This window comes from Arvicola amphibius, chromosome 7 (assembly GCF_903992535.2).
Source record: "Arvicola amphibius chromosome 7, mArvAmp1.2, whole genome shotgun sequence".
NCBI lineage: Eukaryota > Metazoa > Chordata > Mammalia > Rodentia > Cricetidae > Arvicola > Arvicola amphibius.
In genome coordinates, this window is record NC_052053.1 from 28556345 (window position 1) to 28576032 (window position 19688).

Below are 19688 nucleotides of genomic sequence, written 5' to 3' on the forward strand. Positions count from 1 at the left end.
GCTTACAGTCCCAGGCATGAACTCCCTCTTATGAAGTGGGCCATACATCCAATTCAACAGCTGTTGCTGCCCCCACAGACGCACCACAGGGGACATAGCTTGCCCTGCTGTTTGCTGCTGTGGCTGGTAGGCCTACGGTCAGATTGCTTTTCTCCCATTGCAGCTTATATAACACCTTCAGATAGTATAGGAGTCAGCTAGACCTCGTGGAAGGTGTCCAGGTGAGTTCCAGCTTGACTCCTGCAAGCACTGTATTCGCAGTATGTAGGGCCTTCAACAACATGGCCTTACCTGCAAGCTACAGAAGGCAACCAAGAGCCATGATAATAGCCTATACTTTGGGGGAGTTTGGGGAGTCTCTTGGACTCCCCTGGCAATTCAAAGGGAGATTTCCCATACCTGATACTGGGGATTTTGTTGTATAAATAATCATAAATGTTTCTCTATGACATTTTCAATTATCTTTAGCATTATTTATCTCTCTATCCTCTTTTGCTCTCGCTTCCCCCTCCAGTATTAGAGCACCCCCCCATTCTGCCATCTCTCCTTCATAGCACCTGTGTCCTGACCCCCCTCTCCAGAGTTCCTTTCCCCATTCCTTTTTATTATGCTCGTATCTGTGGTTGCTCCTGTCATATACTCATATCTAGAGATCCAGAGCTAGAATCCACAATTTTTTTAAAAAAAACCACCACCAACAACAACAAAAATGCAATGTTCTGGGTTGGGTTACTTCACTCAGTCGACTATTTTACAGTTCTATCCATTTAGCTGCAAATTCCACGACTATTTCACTTTACAGCTGGATAGGATTTAGTTGTATATATGTACCACATCTGTATTATCCACTCATCTGCTGCAGGACATTTAGAGGTTTCCAACCCGAGATATTGTGAGTAGAGCATCAGTCAACACGGATGGGCAAGCCTCTGTGGAGTAGAATGTCAAGGCATATGTCGTATTGGGCATCTGCCAAGGAGTGGCAGAGCTGAGTCACATCATGGACCTACTTTCGGTTCCTTTGAGAATTCTCCACGGCGGTTGCGATCCCTGAGTGAATGGGTGTTTCCCATTCCGCACAGCCTCACTAGCAATTAGTGCCAGCTCTTTTCTGGATCTTGGCTATTCAGATTAGGGCAAGATAAAATCTCAGTGTAGTTTTAATTGGCATTTCCCTAATTGCTAAAGATGCTCAACACTGTTTGTTTGTCCAAGCTATTTTTATTCTTTCTTCTTCTTTTTTCTTCTTCTTCTTTTAGTCTTTCTTCTGAAAATTCTTGCTCGGGTCTAATTTTCAAATTTCGTCATTTGTTTACTTGACTCTTGTTTTATTTTTCTTTATTTTTTTTAGTTCTTCGTATATCCTAGACATTAATCCTCTGACAGATGTGTAGTTGGCAGAGGTTCTCCTCCATCCTATGGGTTTCCTCTTCACTTGATTGTTCCCTTGGTTGTACAGAAGGTTTTCATTTCTCTTTGCCAACGCTGGACTTAGTTCCCTAGTAAATGGAGTCTGATCCAGAAAGTCCTCTCTTGCACCTATATCTTACAACATACTACCTGTGCTTCCTAGCAGTTCCAGTGTTTTGGGTTTCACGCCAATGTCTTTGAGCCATCTGAAACTGATTTTTGTGCAGGTGAGAGATGGGTCTACTTTCCTGCTTCTACATGTGAACATGCAGTTTTCCAGGCATCATTTGTTGAAGATGCTGTCTCCTCTCCAGTGTTTATTTTTAGCATCTTGGTCAAATATCAGATGCCAAAAGGTCATTTCGTTGTCTCAACTTTGAAACATTTATTTACTTACCCAACCACAAGCTTTATTTTAACTTCTCAGGAAAACGCATCACTGATGAATAACCACAGAATTCTATGGAATTCAGTGCTTCTACATGAAAAAAAAATGAATTTTGATATGAATTAAGCCTAAAACAAATGGGCCAACCAAATCTGGCCATCACGGCAGATGTGGTAGTTGCCGTTTCCTGAACATGGTCCCTGGAAAATGGGAGGGGTAGGAAGTATTAAGGAGTTATTTCTTTAAATCATGATAGTTTTATCTGAATATGAGAGAAAACTCTTATTTTTAATATATATATATATATATATATATATATACCTTTCAAAAATAAACTAGAAAACAAAATATCAAAGGAAAATAACGCTGACTAATTCAGCAGTTAAAAAAAGGACTGATTAAATAGAGGGAAGACCAAAATAAAAGACAAAATGAAAGTTAGTAGACAAATTAAAAAGAAACAAACCCCCAAGAAACAATGAGTGAAAAATAAATAGCATTTCGACACACTACAACATTACAAAAAATAATAGTAAAAACTTAGCATCAAACAATATCACGGTAAAGATGTCGGGGGGGGGGGCAAAGTACAGAAGGCTGGAGGCAGACAGTTGCTCTCCCAGCAGCTGGGGAAGTGGGGCTAAATGTAGAATCAAAGCCGGTTACTTGGGGATCGTGTAAATACTGCTTAAAGCTGAAGTCTGGGAGCAGCTGGAGATGGACCCACTCTTGTCAGTGGTCTCAGCCTCCTCCCCCTCGGTCTCCGCTGCACTTCCGGCTTCACTGACTTCTAGAACAGACCCTGACCATGAGCCAGGTCAGAAAGCACTATCCCTGCCCCGACTCACTGCTCACTTATCACCACAGGTGTTCTGGGGAGTCCCTGGTACCTAAAATCTGACACTCCATAGGAGAGGGGAAAAAAAAGCTCAACACCCAGCATTTGCTTACTTGCCAAAGGCTCCAAGTCGTCCATTAAACATGAACACCGGAACACTAAAACCAGGGCTCAGTGAGTGGCTCACTAGGCCCAGGCACTAGCTGCACATGTGTGGAGACCTGAGTTCAAGCCCCAGAGCCCATGCAACGGGGTAGGAAGAAAACTGGTTCCATTAAAGTGTCCTCAGACCTCCACATGTGTCATAGCATTCAAGCTCTCACATACATTCACAATAATAATGAACGATTTTTTTTTTTTAAAGAGAGAAAATAAAATGAGCCAGGGGGTGGTTCGTGCCTGTAATCTCAGCTCTTTGGGGTGGGGGGAGGGCTAAAGCAGGAGACTGCCACAAGCAACAGAGAGGCTGAACTCTACAGTGTGAGTTCTCGGTCAGCCTGGGGTGCAATGTAAGATCTTGCAGAGTAAAACAAAAAAAGAAGGAAGGGGAGGGGGAAACGGAAGCAAGGGGATGGGAGATGAAGGACAAGATGGAGAGAGTAAGGGACGGACCAGAAAAGTTTAAAACATATTTTAAGTTAGACGTGTAAATTCTTCAGATTGTATTCCTGTGACAAATTGGCTTAACTGGCATGTTTGTGAGAGGCTGGGGGTGCTGCACATCCATATGTGTGAACATGGAGGCCTGGGGACAACCTTGAGTGTCATTTTTCAGGAGCTATCTACAGTGTTTACTGAGATAGTCTCTCTCACTGGCCTGGGGGTGAAAACATCAGTGAGACTGGCTGGCCATCTGTCTCCCCTTTCCCAGCATCCACCGCTGGGACCCTCCTCTCCCCAAGGTTCTAGACTCAGATCCTCATGCTGTGCTTAACTGACTGAGCCACCTCTGCAGCCCAAGCTGGTTAACATGCTTTTCAAGAGCACCTTGCTTTTATTTTTAAGACGTACTATAAGCTTGTTTGCTTATAATAATTGCGGGTTTTGTTTGTTTTTGTTTTGGTAGTGTTAGGAATCAGTCCCAGGACTAGGTACACGCGACTAATGACCCAGATTCTCAGCTCCCCCAGATAACTGCAGTAGAGTATGTTAAATAGCCCTATCTGGTGGCATAGGCCTGGTTCATCTTTCACTGAGCGGCAGCAGAGCCTTCCCCTTCCCTGGGTTGGGATTCATGCCAAGCCTTGAGGATTGTTATCTGATCTCCCTGAAGTGCTTGACACAGGAAGCTGAGTTTAAGTAGGTATGATTTCCTGTAACCTTTTCCTTCATCTTTCTTGATAATCTTCTCCCATACAGTTCTGTACCAAGGAAGAGGTACTCCCATCTCTGCTGACCACCCCCCGTGGCCACTCCTTCCTCCAGGTACAATGCAAAGCAATACCCAGCTTTAAAAAGGCAAATTTGAGTCCAAGCCAGGAAAAAAAAAAAATCACAGAAAATAACCAACCATACTACAAATAGCCCAGAAACCGAGAGGAAAGCGTTCTAGCTCAGCTTAGGCACGGCACCTCTGGACCACAACGGACATGGATAGACTTGACATCATCAGCATGAGTCACCTCAAATGGCCTGAATTTTCTAATGACTGCCATTTCATCATCTGCAGAGGAACAGTTATGAACCAAGTTCCTCGCTGTCACCTGAGAAATGACAGAACAAAACTGTGATTTGCAGGGTTAGAGATAGTGACGTCTGTGTATGACAGGGAAGCGCTACTCATGGGATCTTAACAATATGGTTGCCCAAGCAAGACCTGCATGACACCACCGCCAGCTGACATGCCAAATGGATGGGGAAGACCTCACAGGACCCTACCACTAGAAGAAGAGATACACGGGCAATTAAGGACGACTGAGAGAGGAAGAATTGGTCTTCTCTGGGGGTGAGCACCCTGATAGGTTACCCAGTTCCAAACACTAGCAACAAGCTGGAGAGATGGCTCAGTGGTTAAGAGCACTGACTCATCCATAGACTCTATGGGGAGAGCAGCAGAGAACACTGGTTAAGACACAAAGGACAGTCTGCACCTTCCCCAAAGCCAGGCTGCCTACACCAACCTTTTCACCACTACTTACGGGACCTGTGGCAGGGGCTGCATCTCTGGGACAGGGCTTTCCCCTTACATTACAGAGAGGCACTATTAAGAGCAACTGCTTCTGCTGGCTTGCGGCAATAATAACCATTACTCAACCTGGCATCAGCAAGACAGCCATGGCACCTCAGCACCCATGGAAGCTGCTGTAGGAACGGGGCATGTGTGAAGTGACTGGGGAAGTGCTAAGCATTCAGCATCCCAGACACCACAGTGAATAGCAGCCACCTTACTGTGAGGACAGGAAAACAAGAACTGCGACCTAATACCTGATACGCTCCTCCCTGTCTCAAGATCCCCACCTCCCCAACATCTGCCCTATGAAGAGACTTTTAGTCTGAGAGAAAACCATGGCTGTCACAAATCTTCGGCCATGCCCTTTCTAACATATCTGAGGCATTAAAAGCAATCATGAAATAAAGCTATAAAAGAGCCTGCCACCATGCTCCCTGCCATGCCGATAATGAACTAAACCTCTGAAACCGTAAGCCATCCTTCAGTGCAATGCTTTCCTTTAGAAGATCTGCCTTGGTCATGGTGTCTCTGCACAGCCACAGATCAGCGACTAAAACAGCTACATACAGGCATGCACCAACAATTTGTGAGAAAAGAGGTCACGGGTTTGAGGAGAAAGACAAGGAGCCAGACTGGAGAACTAGAGCGAGGGAAGGGGAAATGATGAAATTACATTATAACGCCAAAAAATTAGAGAACCTATTGTTTCTCTAAAAACAAACAAAAAAAAAAAAAAACAAAAAAAACCTAATTTTTACAAAGGAAGAAAGGCCTAGCTCCCTGTAATGTTAGTAATTTAGTCTACCTTTGCGTCTCTGTTCTCTGTCCTCCCCACCTTGGGTCATTGTAATTAAACCCTAGGCCTTGGCAGTCTAAGCAAGCACTCTGCCACCAAATTATATTCCCCGTCCATTTTATTAGGTCAATTTTGTAAAACGGTCCCCAGACAGAGCAGGAACTTGAGATCCTCCTATTTTATCATCTGGAGTGGCTGGGATTGCAGATGTGAATCACAGTCTTCACCAATGTCTTATCTCATAATGCAGCACACTGGAGAACATGGCACTCCCTACCTCCCTTTAGTCAATTTAGAGATTTATTTATTTTTATGTGTGTGAGTGTCCTGCTTGAATATATGCCAAGGCCCCATGTGCAAGCAGTGCCAGCAGAAGCCAGAAGAGGGTGATGATCCCCCAGTACTGAAGTCAGTACAGACAGTTGTGAAAACACCAGGCTGGTGCTGGAACGGGAACCCGGGGCTTCTAGAAAAGCAGCATATGCTCTTTATGCTCTTGCTGAGCTGCCTCTCTGGGCCTGATGGAGGAGTGTCTATGTGTTACTTTCATTGATTAATAAAAAAAACTGCCTTGGCCCTTTAATAGAACAGAAAATTAGGTAGGCAGAGTAAACAGAACAGAATTCTGGGAAAGAGAGGGCAGACGCTTCAGGCAGTCGCCATATGCAGTCGCCATGCCTCTCCTCTCCGAGATGGATGCAGGTTAAGATCTCTCCTGGTAAGCGACCACCTCATGATGCTACATAGATTACTAAATATGGGTTAAAGCAAGATGTGAGAATTAGATAATAAGAGGCTGAAACAAATGGGCCAGGCAGTGTTTAAAAGAATACAGTTTTTGTGTAATTATTTTGGGTAAAGCTAGCCAAGTGGCGGGACACAGCCCGCCGCTCCATCTACATGGGCCCTTAATTTAATTATGTTATTCATCTCAATTATCTTTTTATTTTTATTTATTTATTTATTTTCTGTTGTTGTTGGCTTTTCTGTGTAACAGCTCCGGCTGTCCTGGAACTTACTTTGTTGGCCAGGCTGACTTTGAACTCACAGAGGCCTGCCTGCTTCTGCTTCTGCCTCCCGCGTGCTGGGGTTAAAGGCATGTGCCTTTATATATCTATTTTGGTCACATTCTTCTCCCTCTCAACTCCTCCCAGATCTTCCCCATTTTCCTATCTTAGATCGCTATTCTTGGTTGTCAACTTGGCTACAACTGAAAATTAACTAAAACACAAAAATGGGGCACTCTGGTGTGGGATGTTTGCTTATCCACTTCGAATCTGAAACTTGAAGGTAGGAAGACACACCTTCAATCCAGATCTTTTGAAGTGGGGGAAACCACCCCTACGCTGGGCCACATCTTTCACTGAAAGTCTACATGGGAAAAGAAACATTTTGTTCTTTGCCTGCTTGCTTCACCGGCCTAGCAAGCCACATCCATTCCTTCACTGGTCTTGGAGACTGCTTCTTCAGGGGTTCCAGCATACACTGAAGACCAGCTGAGGCATCCAGCCTCGTGAAGGGAACAACACCTGGATTCTTGGACCTTCCATTCAGAGGTAGCCATTGTTGGATTAGCTGGACTGAAGCCTGGAAGCCATTCTAATAAATATATATAGAAAGAGGTCCATTCTGTAAGTACTGTCATCACAGAGTGACTCCAGTCAAAGGATCAAATGATTTTATTCTGACCTCCACAGGGACCAGACATGCACATGGAGCATACACATACACACACACACACACACACACACACACACACAGAGAGAGAGAGAGAGAGAGAGAGAGAGAGAGAGAGAGAGAGAGAGAGAGAGAGAGAGAGAGAGAGAGAGAGAGAGAGAGAGAGATACAGACACACTGGCATACACACAAACACACACACACACAACTCTTGATAAAAAAAACTTTTCTTTTTCAGTTTCTGTCCATTCTCCTGTTCATACATAATATGGAGTAAGCAGGTGAGTTTACTATGTGCCCCCTAGTCTACTTTATTTGTTCCTAGGAACCTGAGTAAAGCAACCTACATCAGGTGTTTAAAATGCTTCCAACAAACATCTTAGGAAAACAGAAACCTTTACCTGTGTTGAACAGAAACTAATTCAGGTCACTGATACATTTTATCCTCACAGAAAAAGACCTATTCCCTATTTATAAGGTAACATCTCCCCTTGCTAAAAAACCACCACCCTAAACAAAGAAAGTACAGCAATGGTCACTGGCAAATGTATCAACACACAGAAGTGGTGTGTGTGTGTGTGTGTGTGTGTGTGAGAGAGAGAGAGAGAGAGAGAGAGAGAGAGAGAGAGAGAGAGAGAGAGAGAGAGAGAGAGAGAGAGAAATGGGGGCAGAGGGGAGGGTGGAGAGGGGGAGAGCACACAAATATACTTTAATTATTAAAAGCAGAACAGGGGAAATAGCTAGATATTTCTAGGCTTATGCAAAATAGAGGAAAAAAGCCCTTTCTCATTTGAAGTGCATAGCTCAGAAGCTGGCTTTATTAAGGAAAGGGCCCAGATGGATACTTTAGACACAGAGTAAAATTTGAAGATTAAATGAAATACCACAAAGGCTCTTACATTTAATTTCATACCCCTCAGTAGGATATGAATTTGTTGTAATGAGTTAAATACAAAATAGTAACAACCGGGAACTAGTTAAAGGAAGAAGCACTGTTCCGGGCTACCCCCACTTCCTTATAAACAGTTTACCTCCTACATGAACATACGCCAGTCTACAGTCCTATTAAAGCATGGGACCTGTGTCACATAAGAGAGCACACAGCAGGAGCTGCTATGGGAGGCAATCGGAAGAGATGTCTCGTTCTGAGTTATCCATTCAACCAGCTTTCCCAGAAGACCAAATTGTCAAATGTTTCAAGGAATGAAAACACGAAAGTAGAAATTTTGTCCCTTTTCCTTTGCAGATAAGAAAGCCAGAGGTCAACGAGTCAGAGCAGAGGAATCCCCGAGTCAAGCTCAACACACAGGCGGCAACTTGCTTTCTCCATAGAATACGGCTGCTTCTTACCTGATCGCAGATCAGCTCCCACTTTTTCTCATTGTCATACTGCCGCAGCAATCTGGCTTTGTCGGGAGGTAGGTTCATAGCATTCTGTGGAAATAAAAAGTAAAAAGTCTTGTTACAAACCACAGTACCTCCCAGGTAGAAAAGAATCACTACAGCCCTTCCACGAAATCACTGCAGTGCCCAGCATACGATTCAACCAGGACAGCTGCAGAAGACATACACCCCTCTGCATTTCATTTATATATGTAAATATATAATAGCATATATATAATATAATATATAATACATATTTATATATTTCCATATTCGGTTGGTGAAAGGAAGGGGTGGCCTGCTTTTAAACAACCAGATATGCATTTCAGCAAAAGTGACTCTGTCCATTCATTTTACAGCGGCCTCCCTTTGTAATCAATTAAAAGGTCAGAACTGGCTTTTCAGAAAGTATGGCTCCAGTTCAGACACAAAGACACCAAAAGAAAACTTGATGGCCAGAATCACTAAAAGAAAATGTCGTTTGCACCAGGTGACAGTAGAGATGCTTTCTACATAAGCCTGGCAACCTGAGCTCACCCCCCAGAACCCACAAAAAAGTGAGGTGAGGAAAAAAATAAAAGGCAGATAAATAAATAACAATAATTGTCTTCTGTGCTTTCTGTAAAAAGATGCTATTCCTTCCGGACTTGCCAATTAATTCAACCTTTAACTGCGCTTGCAAACAAAGTTGAGTTTGCAGTGAGTAATCGGCACTAAGGTCAACAAGACATTTAAGCATCAGCATCACACAAGTCCCGATGGCCACCACAACACACATGCTGCAGAGCAGAACATGAACTTGCCTGGATACAGGCATGTGCAATGACCCTGATGTCTCATATAAACAATCATACATATGATAAAGATCCTTAGCAATGGGACTTGGAGGCAAAATCTGAGCCCAGAAGAAATCAAGATCAGTCTGTGTCCTCCCGAAAGTTCCCATGATCTAGACAATTGGGCTAAGTACCCGATAAGGTATTATATCTATTGACTACCCGGTCTCAAGCTTGACACATTAGAGGTATCCTGTTCAAACCATGCAGCTCCTTGTCTAGTCCAACACTTAGGAAGACAGATACAAAAGGCTTGACCTGTCAGTGCACAGACCCCCAACTCTCTGCAGGACTCAGTTTATAGCTAGACCAGATAGACTGCAGTCTGGACTGGTATTTCATGCCGCAGGGTAAACAGAATTTAGTAGAAGTGAAAGAGGGAGAACTATACTGACTTAATGGCAGAGAATCACCTGTGATGACTTGATGGGTCTAACCCTTTAAACTCAGCCTGGCATTCATGAGAATATTCCTTAAATAGATATCTACCATCTACCTATTTGAACCTAAGCCATCAGATTTGAAATCTAGTTACCTGCCTTCAGAATTTTTTAAATCATCTCTTTAAATGCTTTCACTACTTTTATGCTGACAGTGTATTCCAAAGAATAGAGGATTTCTGAGTTTTGGGAGCTACTACTAAAGCTTCTTAAATATTGAAATGCCTAAAATGGGGGAGGGGTGATAGTTTCATGTGACCCAGCTCCTTGGAGAAGCTACTTAGAATAAAATGAAAAAGTATTTAATTGCACTTATGACTCTGATAAACATAAACAGATAAACAAAGTTAAACAACCAACCCTGGGATACAGCAAGGAATTCCAAGTATATCTCTCTTTGGGGGAGGGGAGCAAGATCATTTACTGTTAAATAAACAACCGTTCATTGCTTATTTGTACCCTAGAGATAAATACTTCCCTCTTAAACCAGTTCCTGACCCTCAGATTGGTACCCCTGGGTATGATTATGTGCAGCACAAGATGGCAGGATAAGTTAAATGAGTTTTCCCCTCAGGCCCTCATTAATCTCCAGAGGGATGAAAGAATTCTTTAAATGCCTGAACCACAGTGTCCAAAGCAGCGTATTAGGCATGATGTATGTCTAATCTCAATCTTCTAGGCACAAGCATGTGAGCTTGATATGATTCCCCCAGTTACATGGCCTGGGCAAACTTGGCTAATTTGCTTAAGGCTGCACAGATTCATAGGCACAAACCCTGTGAAGTTTCCAGGATACGTTCTACCAGTTCTAACTAAGTTCATTGTGCAGAAAAATAAAATGTCAAGTTACTTAAAACATTGTGCCGGTGCTCTCTCTGCCCAGCCCTGGTGCAAGCGGTCAGCGATCAGACCTGGAAGGCCTTGCCGGTAAAAAAACGACAGGTAAGGCACTGCCTCTGAGCAAACTTTTATTTTAATTCACAGTCTTCGGTTTGATGAATGTTTATGCAGTACGCTCCCTTTACAAGTTCAATACAACATGGTGGGTGGCACTGGGGAAACCAAATTCACATGGAGGCTAGAGAGTCTTGTGTTCTGCTGGGAAGACAAAAGCTTCTCCCACTCCAGAAAGAAAGGTTATCAGAGGGCGGCTGGGATTAAGAGTGGGGAAACAGCTCTGGGAAAGGGGGAACTTATGGAAGTTTAAACATAGCAGAGGTCAGACAAGTGAAGAGTGGGCAGAATCCTGCAGAGCAAAGCACACAGAAAGAAGGCTGTGAGAAGGATGTGTGGCATAGTCAAAAAATGCTCAGAAGTATCCAGCGTGGCAAGAGAGAGCCTAAGAGGGAAGGGAGAAAGGAAAGATGGGGGGTCAAAGCCACACCATTCTCGGAAATGCAACTCAAAGCCAGTAACTGTACTTCTATGCAAAGTACAATATGAGGCCTACAACTGCCTACATGTATGTCTTTGAACTGCATACATGCAGCTCCCGTGGAGGTCAGAAGAGGGCATCAGATCCCCCTGGGACTAAAGTTACAGTTGTTTGTGAGTCTCCTTGTGGGTGCTGGGAATGGAACCTGGGACCTCTGGGAGAGCAGGTAGTGTTCTTAAGGGCTGAGCCATCTCTACAGCTGCTCAAATGCTGTTAAACAAGAGATTAAACAAGCAAAGTGCTTTGCAAAGTTGCTGCAAATGCTACATGAAGAAATGATTAGGAGTAGCAAACATGCAGGCAGAGAGACAGGGCAGCAGCACATAGGAGTGATGGTCATCACCGGAGAACAAGAGTGGGCTGACGAGGGAGCTGTGCAGCTGAGCACAGCAGGTAAAGTAATACTCTCTGTACACAAGCGTGAGGACCACAGTTCAGATCTCCAGAACGCAGGTCAAAGTCATCCGGGTAGGTCAGCATCCTTTAATCCCAGCACACAGGATGGAGAGTCGGAGAGCAAGCTGGCCAGTCAAATTAGCCAAAGACCAAGTTCTGAGTTTAAAGAGATTCTGTCTTAGTCTATAAGAAGGAAAGCAATCAAAAGAAGACACTGGTGTCAACCTCAGACAACCACGCACACTGTGTGATGTGCACAGCATCTCACAACCACTCGAAAACGGATGAACATATACACACCACACACACAAGCCAGAAAGAGGGGAAATGCGGTTCTGAGAGAAGAGTCCCGTGGAACCTGACTGGATAGACTTAGATATCAAGAGGCAGCGCCTTAACTTTTGCTCAAGGTATATGCTAGTCCACAGAAGGGGAGGAGCACACAGAGAAGGCAACGTCTGTGTAGAGAAAATAATAAAAACAAAACGAGATTTCTAAACATCCCTGTGTAGATCTGAGAACTTACAGCAAAGCCAAGAGAATAGTCAAAGCAGACAGACAGAGACCCATGGTTTTGGGAGGTTGGAGAAAAGGTCTACCTTGCCCTGAACGAAAAGAGCCTCTCGACTGCTTTCAGCCTCAAGGACTAGTTATTGTCAGGGGTATCATCTTCAAATCAAAGTTAAAACTACAGAAAATGAAGTAATTATAATCTCAAAAGACAAAGGAAGTAATAGACAAACTTAAAACTACACTTGCTAATCGTTCACGAAGCATCTGAACCACCTGCCCACCCCCCTTGGTCAGGCCTCTGAAACGCTCAGGCACAGAGTACAGCTGAGTAATTCCTATGGGATTAGACGATATCTAATGTAGAATCAGACACTTCACTTGCTTCTGGAGAAGGGAAGGTGTGAACGAGACATATGGTTCGTGCAACCTCCTGGAGCTCCTCAGTTAACAGGGATGCAGGCTTTCTAGGAACCCAGCGGAAGAAATCAAAATGTTTAAAAAATCAGTTGTGGGGCCTGAAAGATGAGTCAGATTAAAAACACTTTCTGTGCAAGCATGAGGGTGAAGTCAACTCCCCGGCATTCACACGAAAAACCAGGCGTGGCTGTGTATGCCTGTGACCCTAGCGTCGGAGGACAGAGACAAACAGATCCCAGGAGCTCAACAGTCACACAGCGCAGTCAAAAAGGCAAGCTTCCGGTTCAGTGAGAGACCCTTCTCAAAGCAATAAATAAGGCAGAGGGCAATAAAGGAGGATACAAAAAGGTTCTCCTGGGACCTCCACATGTGGGTGTACAGGTCAGTCAGTCAGTCAGTCAGTCAGTCTCTCTCAGGTCGGTCAATCTGTCTCTCTCAGGTCTCTCTCGGGTCTCTCTCTCTCTCTCTCTCTCTCTCTCTCTCTCTCTCTCTCTCTCTCTCTCACACACACACACACACACACACACCAAGAGAGAGAGCATATATCACATCATACAACTAACCACAAACAAAACTGATTAACTTAGTTGTAGTAGAAAAGATAATATTTACCCTCCTAGCCAATTTCAAGTTCCATGCAACTATATTCATCTTGCTGTGCAAAAGAAAATTCTTTAGAGGTTTCATCTTTCAAAACTCTGTACCCACTGAACTACTCCCCATTTCCCCATTTCCTTACCCTCAAAGTCATATGCTTTGATATAAACTAAAAAAAAGAAAAAAAGAAAATATGATGCTGCAACCTGGAGCTTAGGCATCAAGCGTGAACTTGAGGAGGCAGATGGGGAAAGTGTAGTAAGTACGTAGAACATAACTAGCTGGATCCAAATCCTGACGCTCCTAAGAAGAACAAAAAGGGGGACTGAGACGGACACAGAAAATAAAGAACCGAGGCAAATCAGCCAATACTTAATAACCAAAAATGGAAGTGCGGAAGGAAATGTGAGGGAATCTCAAGGGACGGGGTGCAGGGGATAAAGACACTAATAAGGCAGAGCACCCTGAAACAACACACCTTCAGAAAAGAGATCATTTCTTCCTATGGACGGGGCCTGGTATGCAGGGAGAGAGGCAAAGAGGGGCATTGAATGCTACGAAATAGTTGCTGCTCTCCGGACTCTGCAGAAGTAACCATGACTCCACTACTCTTTGCCTGTGTGACCTGGGGTAAATTACTTCAGCTAACTCTCAGTTTCCCCTCTTGTGAAATGGAGATGTTCACAGTGTGACCATGACGGTGATGGTGGTAACTGATGTGGGAGAGTCTTCTGTTTGAGTTGATTTCATTGGCTAATAAAGAAACTGCCTGGCCCATTTGATAGACTGCCCCTTAGGTGGGTGGAGTAGACAGAACAGGAAGAGGAAGTGAGGTAGAAGGATCAGTAAGATGCCACGCCTCTCCTAAGTTAGGCAGACTGCTGTGCCTCTCCTCAGAGAGAGATGCCAGATACGATGAAGCTCCAGCCCAAGATGGACGTTTGCTAGAAACTAAACGGTAAGGCACCACTTCGTGGTGCTACACAGATTATTAGATATGGGTTAATCAAGATGTGAGTAAGAGGCTGAAAATAATGGGCCAGGCAGTATTTAAAAGAATACAATTTGTGTGTTGTTATTTCGGGGCATAAGCTAGCCAGGTAGACGGGAGCCAGGAAGGAATGCAGCCCGCCTGCTCCTCACTACAGGTAACTGGGGTGGCAATAACGCCACACACACACACACAAAAAAAAAAGGCAGTCAGGTGATAATACATTCAAAATAGCGGTCAAGCACATGGGAACTATGCCAGAGATTATTTATACTATTGCTATTTTAGCCAAACGCAAAGTGTGAACAGAGGCAAGACTACAGGAGGAGGCAAGCGTTGCACTACACACAGAATGAACCAGTAGGGAATAGAGACATAGTGTACGATTACTTAGCACGGACTCCAAACTACAAAGCTCATAAGTTACGGGAGAGCAGAGAGAAGTGTCAACTAAGGAAATGAATATGCAGGAAAAGGAAGCTCCCATCAATGTACTCCGAACAGAACAGGCAGCTAAATCTCCTCTTATGCTCTCCACGTTGGCATTTTCCCCTATACCATTGTTGGAAAACCAGGCAGTAAGGCACAACAAACTCTCCAGTGCTCATATAAGGACTGCAGTGGATGCGGGCAGCAGGGGTGTGGCTGTCAACTCAGCACATGGCCTGTGCTTCTGTTCAGCTGGAAAGCAGTCTGCCTCCGTGACCTCTATTCATGACTACCTGGCATCTGTAATGGTGAAATCTCCCTAACCCAGTGGAGGCTGGTAACAGTCAGCTTCTCTCTTGGCACACGACGCAGGCAGGCAGCCAGGCGGATCACCGCGGCCAGTCATCTTTCATTGTCACTGTGACTTTATCTAATCCTTGAGGATACTGATGTCATTCCGGGTAGCCAGGGAAGCCCACAGGGGTAGAAATGAGTCTCTCCCTAATCTGATTACATCTATAAAATAAAACTTGACCAGAAAACTGTCCTTTGTAGGGAATGAGGCATACCTCTGACCTCCCATTTCCATCTTAGATGTAATCTGTTGTTTTAGAACACTTGCTTTCTGCCAGGCAGTGGTGGCGCACGCCTTTAATCCCAGTACTCGGGAGGCAGAGGCAGAGTAACCTCTGTGAGTTTGCAGTCAGTCTGGCCTACAGAGTGAGTTCCAGGACAGGCCCCAAAGCTACAGAGAAAGCCTGTCTCGAAAACAAAACAAAAACAGAGAGAGAGAGAGAGAGAGAGAGAGAGAGAGAGAGAGAGAGAGAGAGAGAGAGAGCTTTCTTCCTGCAATGTTGAATAAAATATATACTAATCCCTTATCATATGAACATGATCAGTAAATCCATAGGTAAACTGGGCTTCAGTCTGTATATCCATAATCTATCCATTGGGGAGGAGAAGGCAGGAGATAATGAGTTCTAGACCAGCCTGAGCTACAGAGTGAGACCCCCCCCCCCAACTCAACATAAAACAAAGAGGTACAGAGCTGAAAAGACAAGCTGGTGGTCCTAGTCCCGCCTGCCCTTCACAAGTGGCCAGAGGGACTCATCAGGTCCATGGAAATGGTCATGGTCAGCTGAGGGAGTAACGAGCTCTGATGCAGGATAAGCTTGGGATCTGGTGCACACAACCAGCTACAATGATAAAGGTGCACCGCACACTGGGGATCCTGGATGGACTGAGTGGGAGAGCCGGTCCCAACCGAAGACCACTGCTGTACCTGCGGTACCGAGGGCGGCCTTCCTGCACACCATCTCTCTCCTTGCTCCTCATTTCACCACCTCAAGTGATTCAACACCCGACAGGTGCCAAAACCACACAGCCCCCTCTGGCCATACTCTCCGCTAAAGTACAGATTCCTGCCACTCTCAGGCACAGGGAATAACAGAAGAATGTACCCATACTCCAGAAACAGAGGTAGGGAGATCTCTACGAGCTCAAGGCCAACCTGGTCTACAAAGTGAGTTCCAGGCTTGCCAGCGGGAGGATCACTGTAGGTCAATGCAGCCTAACTGGGACCCCGACATTGACTATGATAAGGAACCTCTTTATTTTTGCCAGGCCCTTTTTTAGAAGGATTTGAAGGAGCTGCTGGAAAACCTAGCAGTTTGTCTAAGGTAAACGAGGAACTACAATAACTGTGAAAAAAGAAACGGAACAGCAGTGGCAGTGCTCAGGGAGACTAATAAAAGAGATCCCAGAGGAATCTCACAACAGTAGGTCCCAGGGTAGGTATGTGGGAACAAAAAAAAACTGCACATGAAAAAGGAATCGTGTGCATACAGTGTGTGTGTGGGGGGGGACAGTCCTCCTCTATTGATCTCCTGTATTCTCAGCTGGGTAAACCACAACATGGTGGTAGGGGCAGCTCCAGTAGCTGAACTCAGGCCACCCACTCAATGCGCTCCAGAGGCAGACATTCCTCTGCTTCCTACAAAGCAGTGTTATTCTTCTCCAAGAGAACTGTAAGTATTTGGAGATATGCCGAGATACTACAGAGGCCATGAAATCTTTACGTTACGTAACAACCTGGCCCTTCTCACTCAAAAGACAAGCCATACCCAAGTCGTACACACCAATCTATCCTCATTCCAGCGACCCCTCAACATTCAGCAACTGAATGATGAATCCCAAGAGTTAGTCAAGTGTACCCTGACCCAGGTTTGTCCCCTTCAAAGGAGAAATTCATCCCCAAGTGTAAATGAACCCGTTTGCCATTCGGCTCAACAAGCAGCAATAGAATCACGAGACTTGACAAAGTACCTCTCCTCTTCCGAACAAGCCTTTAAAAACAAGCCATCTTGCCATGCCCTGATCTCAGGGTCTGCTAGCCTGGTGCTGCCACACGGTCCTTCCTGGGCCAGCCAGCCACTGACAAGCAGCCCATTCATCCTCTCCCTCTCCTCTATGCATATATTTATAAATGGTAGGCACAATATAGCCTCTGTTATTTCTCATGGTGGGCAATAGGGACATTATTTGATAGCGAGGTGCCATACATACCATGCATGGTTTCTAAGCAAATAGGATTTATTAAAGTTTATCCACGCAAGGCACGTTGTCCTAATCTCTCCATCTTGTCTTAATGATGAAAGAACCGTAAGATCTTAGAATGGCTTCTGGTTATCATGAGAGCAAAAAAGTTTAATCAGCAGTGTGGTAGTTAGAATCCTTTCTACAGAGCTCAGATTCTAATCACTTGTGATTCATTATGGAATGTAACAGATTTCTAGTCTGCAATATTGTTATCTACAAACAATAACAACCACCACAAATGGAGACCAGCAAAAGAAAAACTGTCGGGATCCCTGTGAAACACTGAAAACATCTCTCATGGCAGACATACACGGATGTGGGTGTGGTGCCAGCAGGAGAGGCCATGGCAGAAGATGAAGGTTCTAGGCAGACTATAAAGTCAAATGACACACACGCACAGACACGCGCACACACACACACACACCATATTTTTAATACATCCTAGGATAACTACCAGTCATATGTTGACTGGCCAATAACCTTTTAACCTTGGTTCCCCATCTGCATAGTAAGAATGCTAGTTACTACAAAGGAATTCCCAAGAATCCAGACATACTTTGACAATTAAAAATTAAATGAGTGGGCTGGAGAGATGGCTCAGCAGTTAAGAGCACTGGTTACTCTTGAGGAGGTCCCGAGTTCAATTCCCAGAAACCACACGGTGGCTCACAACCATCTATAATAGGATCTGATGCCCTCTTCTGGCCTGCAAGCATATATGCAGAACACTCATACATTAAACATAAATAAGTAAATAAAGTTAAGAAATTAAATGATTGAATACCTGAACGGTGTTTCATGGAGTTCACAAGTACTAGAATACAGACTGTAACACAAAGAATTTGGGAGGGAGGGGGAGAGAACGGAGCCTTGGTCTTTGTGCCCTGGAGAACCCCTGCCATGCAATACAAATGTCTGCAATATGATTCCAAAACAGAGTGCTGAAAGGCCCTACTGCACTGCCGTGACGTCAAACCCGGGGTGACGTCAAACCCGGGGTGACGTCAAACCCGGGGTTTTGAAGGAAATGGTGAGGAAATCTGTCTGACTCCATGAAAACTCCTAGTCTACAGGAGGAGCTCTAGAAAGCAGGACTATGAGGATGCAGGAGTGGGCGGTGGCGAGTCGAATCAAAGCTGGACCACTGCCTTTGCAGGGCTCAGCAGCTGCAGCAAATAAAAGGCAGGTAACAGTTGAAAGTCAGACGCTAAGACGCACCGAGGGCATCGGTACAGTGGGAACCGAAGGCTGCAGCTGTGCAGTACCAGCAGGCAGACCTCTCATAGGCAATCACCAATTCTTTCAGACCAGTGGTTCCCAACCTTCCTATCGCTGCGCCCCTTTATTACGGTTCCTCAAGTTGTGCTGACACCCACAGCCATAAAATTATTTTCTTGGCTACTTCATAACTGTAATTTTGCTACTGTTCTGAATCTTAATGTAAACTTCTAATATACAGGCAGGATCTCGGATATGTGACCCCTGTGTAAGGATTGTTGAACCCCCAAAGGAGTTGAGACCCACAGGTTGAGAACAGCTGCTTTAAAGAAAAAAGGAAGGTGTTTTTCTCATAATCTATATGCATTTTTCTCAAATGATCACCGAGGTATTAAGACATGCCAAAACAAAACAAACAGGCTTACTTAAATAAATGCTCACTGTTTGGACATATGTGTTTAGAACAAGTGAAACAGGTTGTTGTGTTTGCATAGAAGGAACTACATAAAAGTATTTACATATTAACAGTCCTGTGACCTGAAGCGGTTTCAGATGCTAACCTACATGAAAACCACCATCCTTTTGTTCAATTATGCTCTGTATTACTGGCTCCTAGAAGCAGTCTAAAATAAAGCCCTTTAGAAAACTAAAACTTTCATCCCAAGTTATCTAAAATAAATTATTTTAAAGACTTGGATGAGGCTGATTTAAGAAAAATAAGTGATCGCACACATTTTCAACTAGATAAATAAAATTTTATCCCAAATATGAGATCATCCCCCACCACCACCACACACACAGAGGTTCTATGTAAATAGCACATAGCAAGCAATTTGCCTTGGTATATTGAACTCCAATCCAGACTCATTTTAGACTATATACACCAGGGGTATGCAAGCCTTTCTCATGGGAGGGGGTGAAGAGGGAGGAAGCATAACTGTGTTTTGATTTTCTCTAACATATACAGGACAGAAATACAACAAAACTCAGTAACAGAGGAAAGTATCGTGTCATGTTTCAGTTTCTGGAGAATCACGCTTCAAATGTGATGGTATTTTAAGACCATTAATCTTGCTTCTTCCCTATAGTATTCTAATCCCAGAGCCACTGAGGAAGCAGCTACGCTCTATGTATGGCAAAGCCTGGTGTCTGGCAC

The 19688-nt window shown here is 44.3% G+C and overlaps 1 protein-coding gene across 4 annotated transcripts in view; it reads right to left on the minus strand.

Moving 5' to 3' along the window:
* Window positions 1-19688, minus strand: part of Fmnl2 (formin like 2) — a 260793-nt gene that overhangs the window by 96104 nt on the left and 145001 nt on the right. For all 4 annotated transcript variants that reach the window (XM_038337243.2, XM_038337245.2, XM_038337244.2 and 1 more), the window contains exon 2: window positions 8630-8713. In XM_038337243.2, the coding sequence (XP_038193171.1) occupies window positions 8630-8713 (84 nt within the window). The remainder of the gene's footprint in view (window positions 1-8629; window positions 8714-19688) is intronic.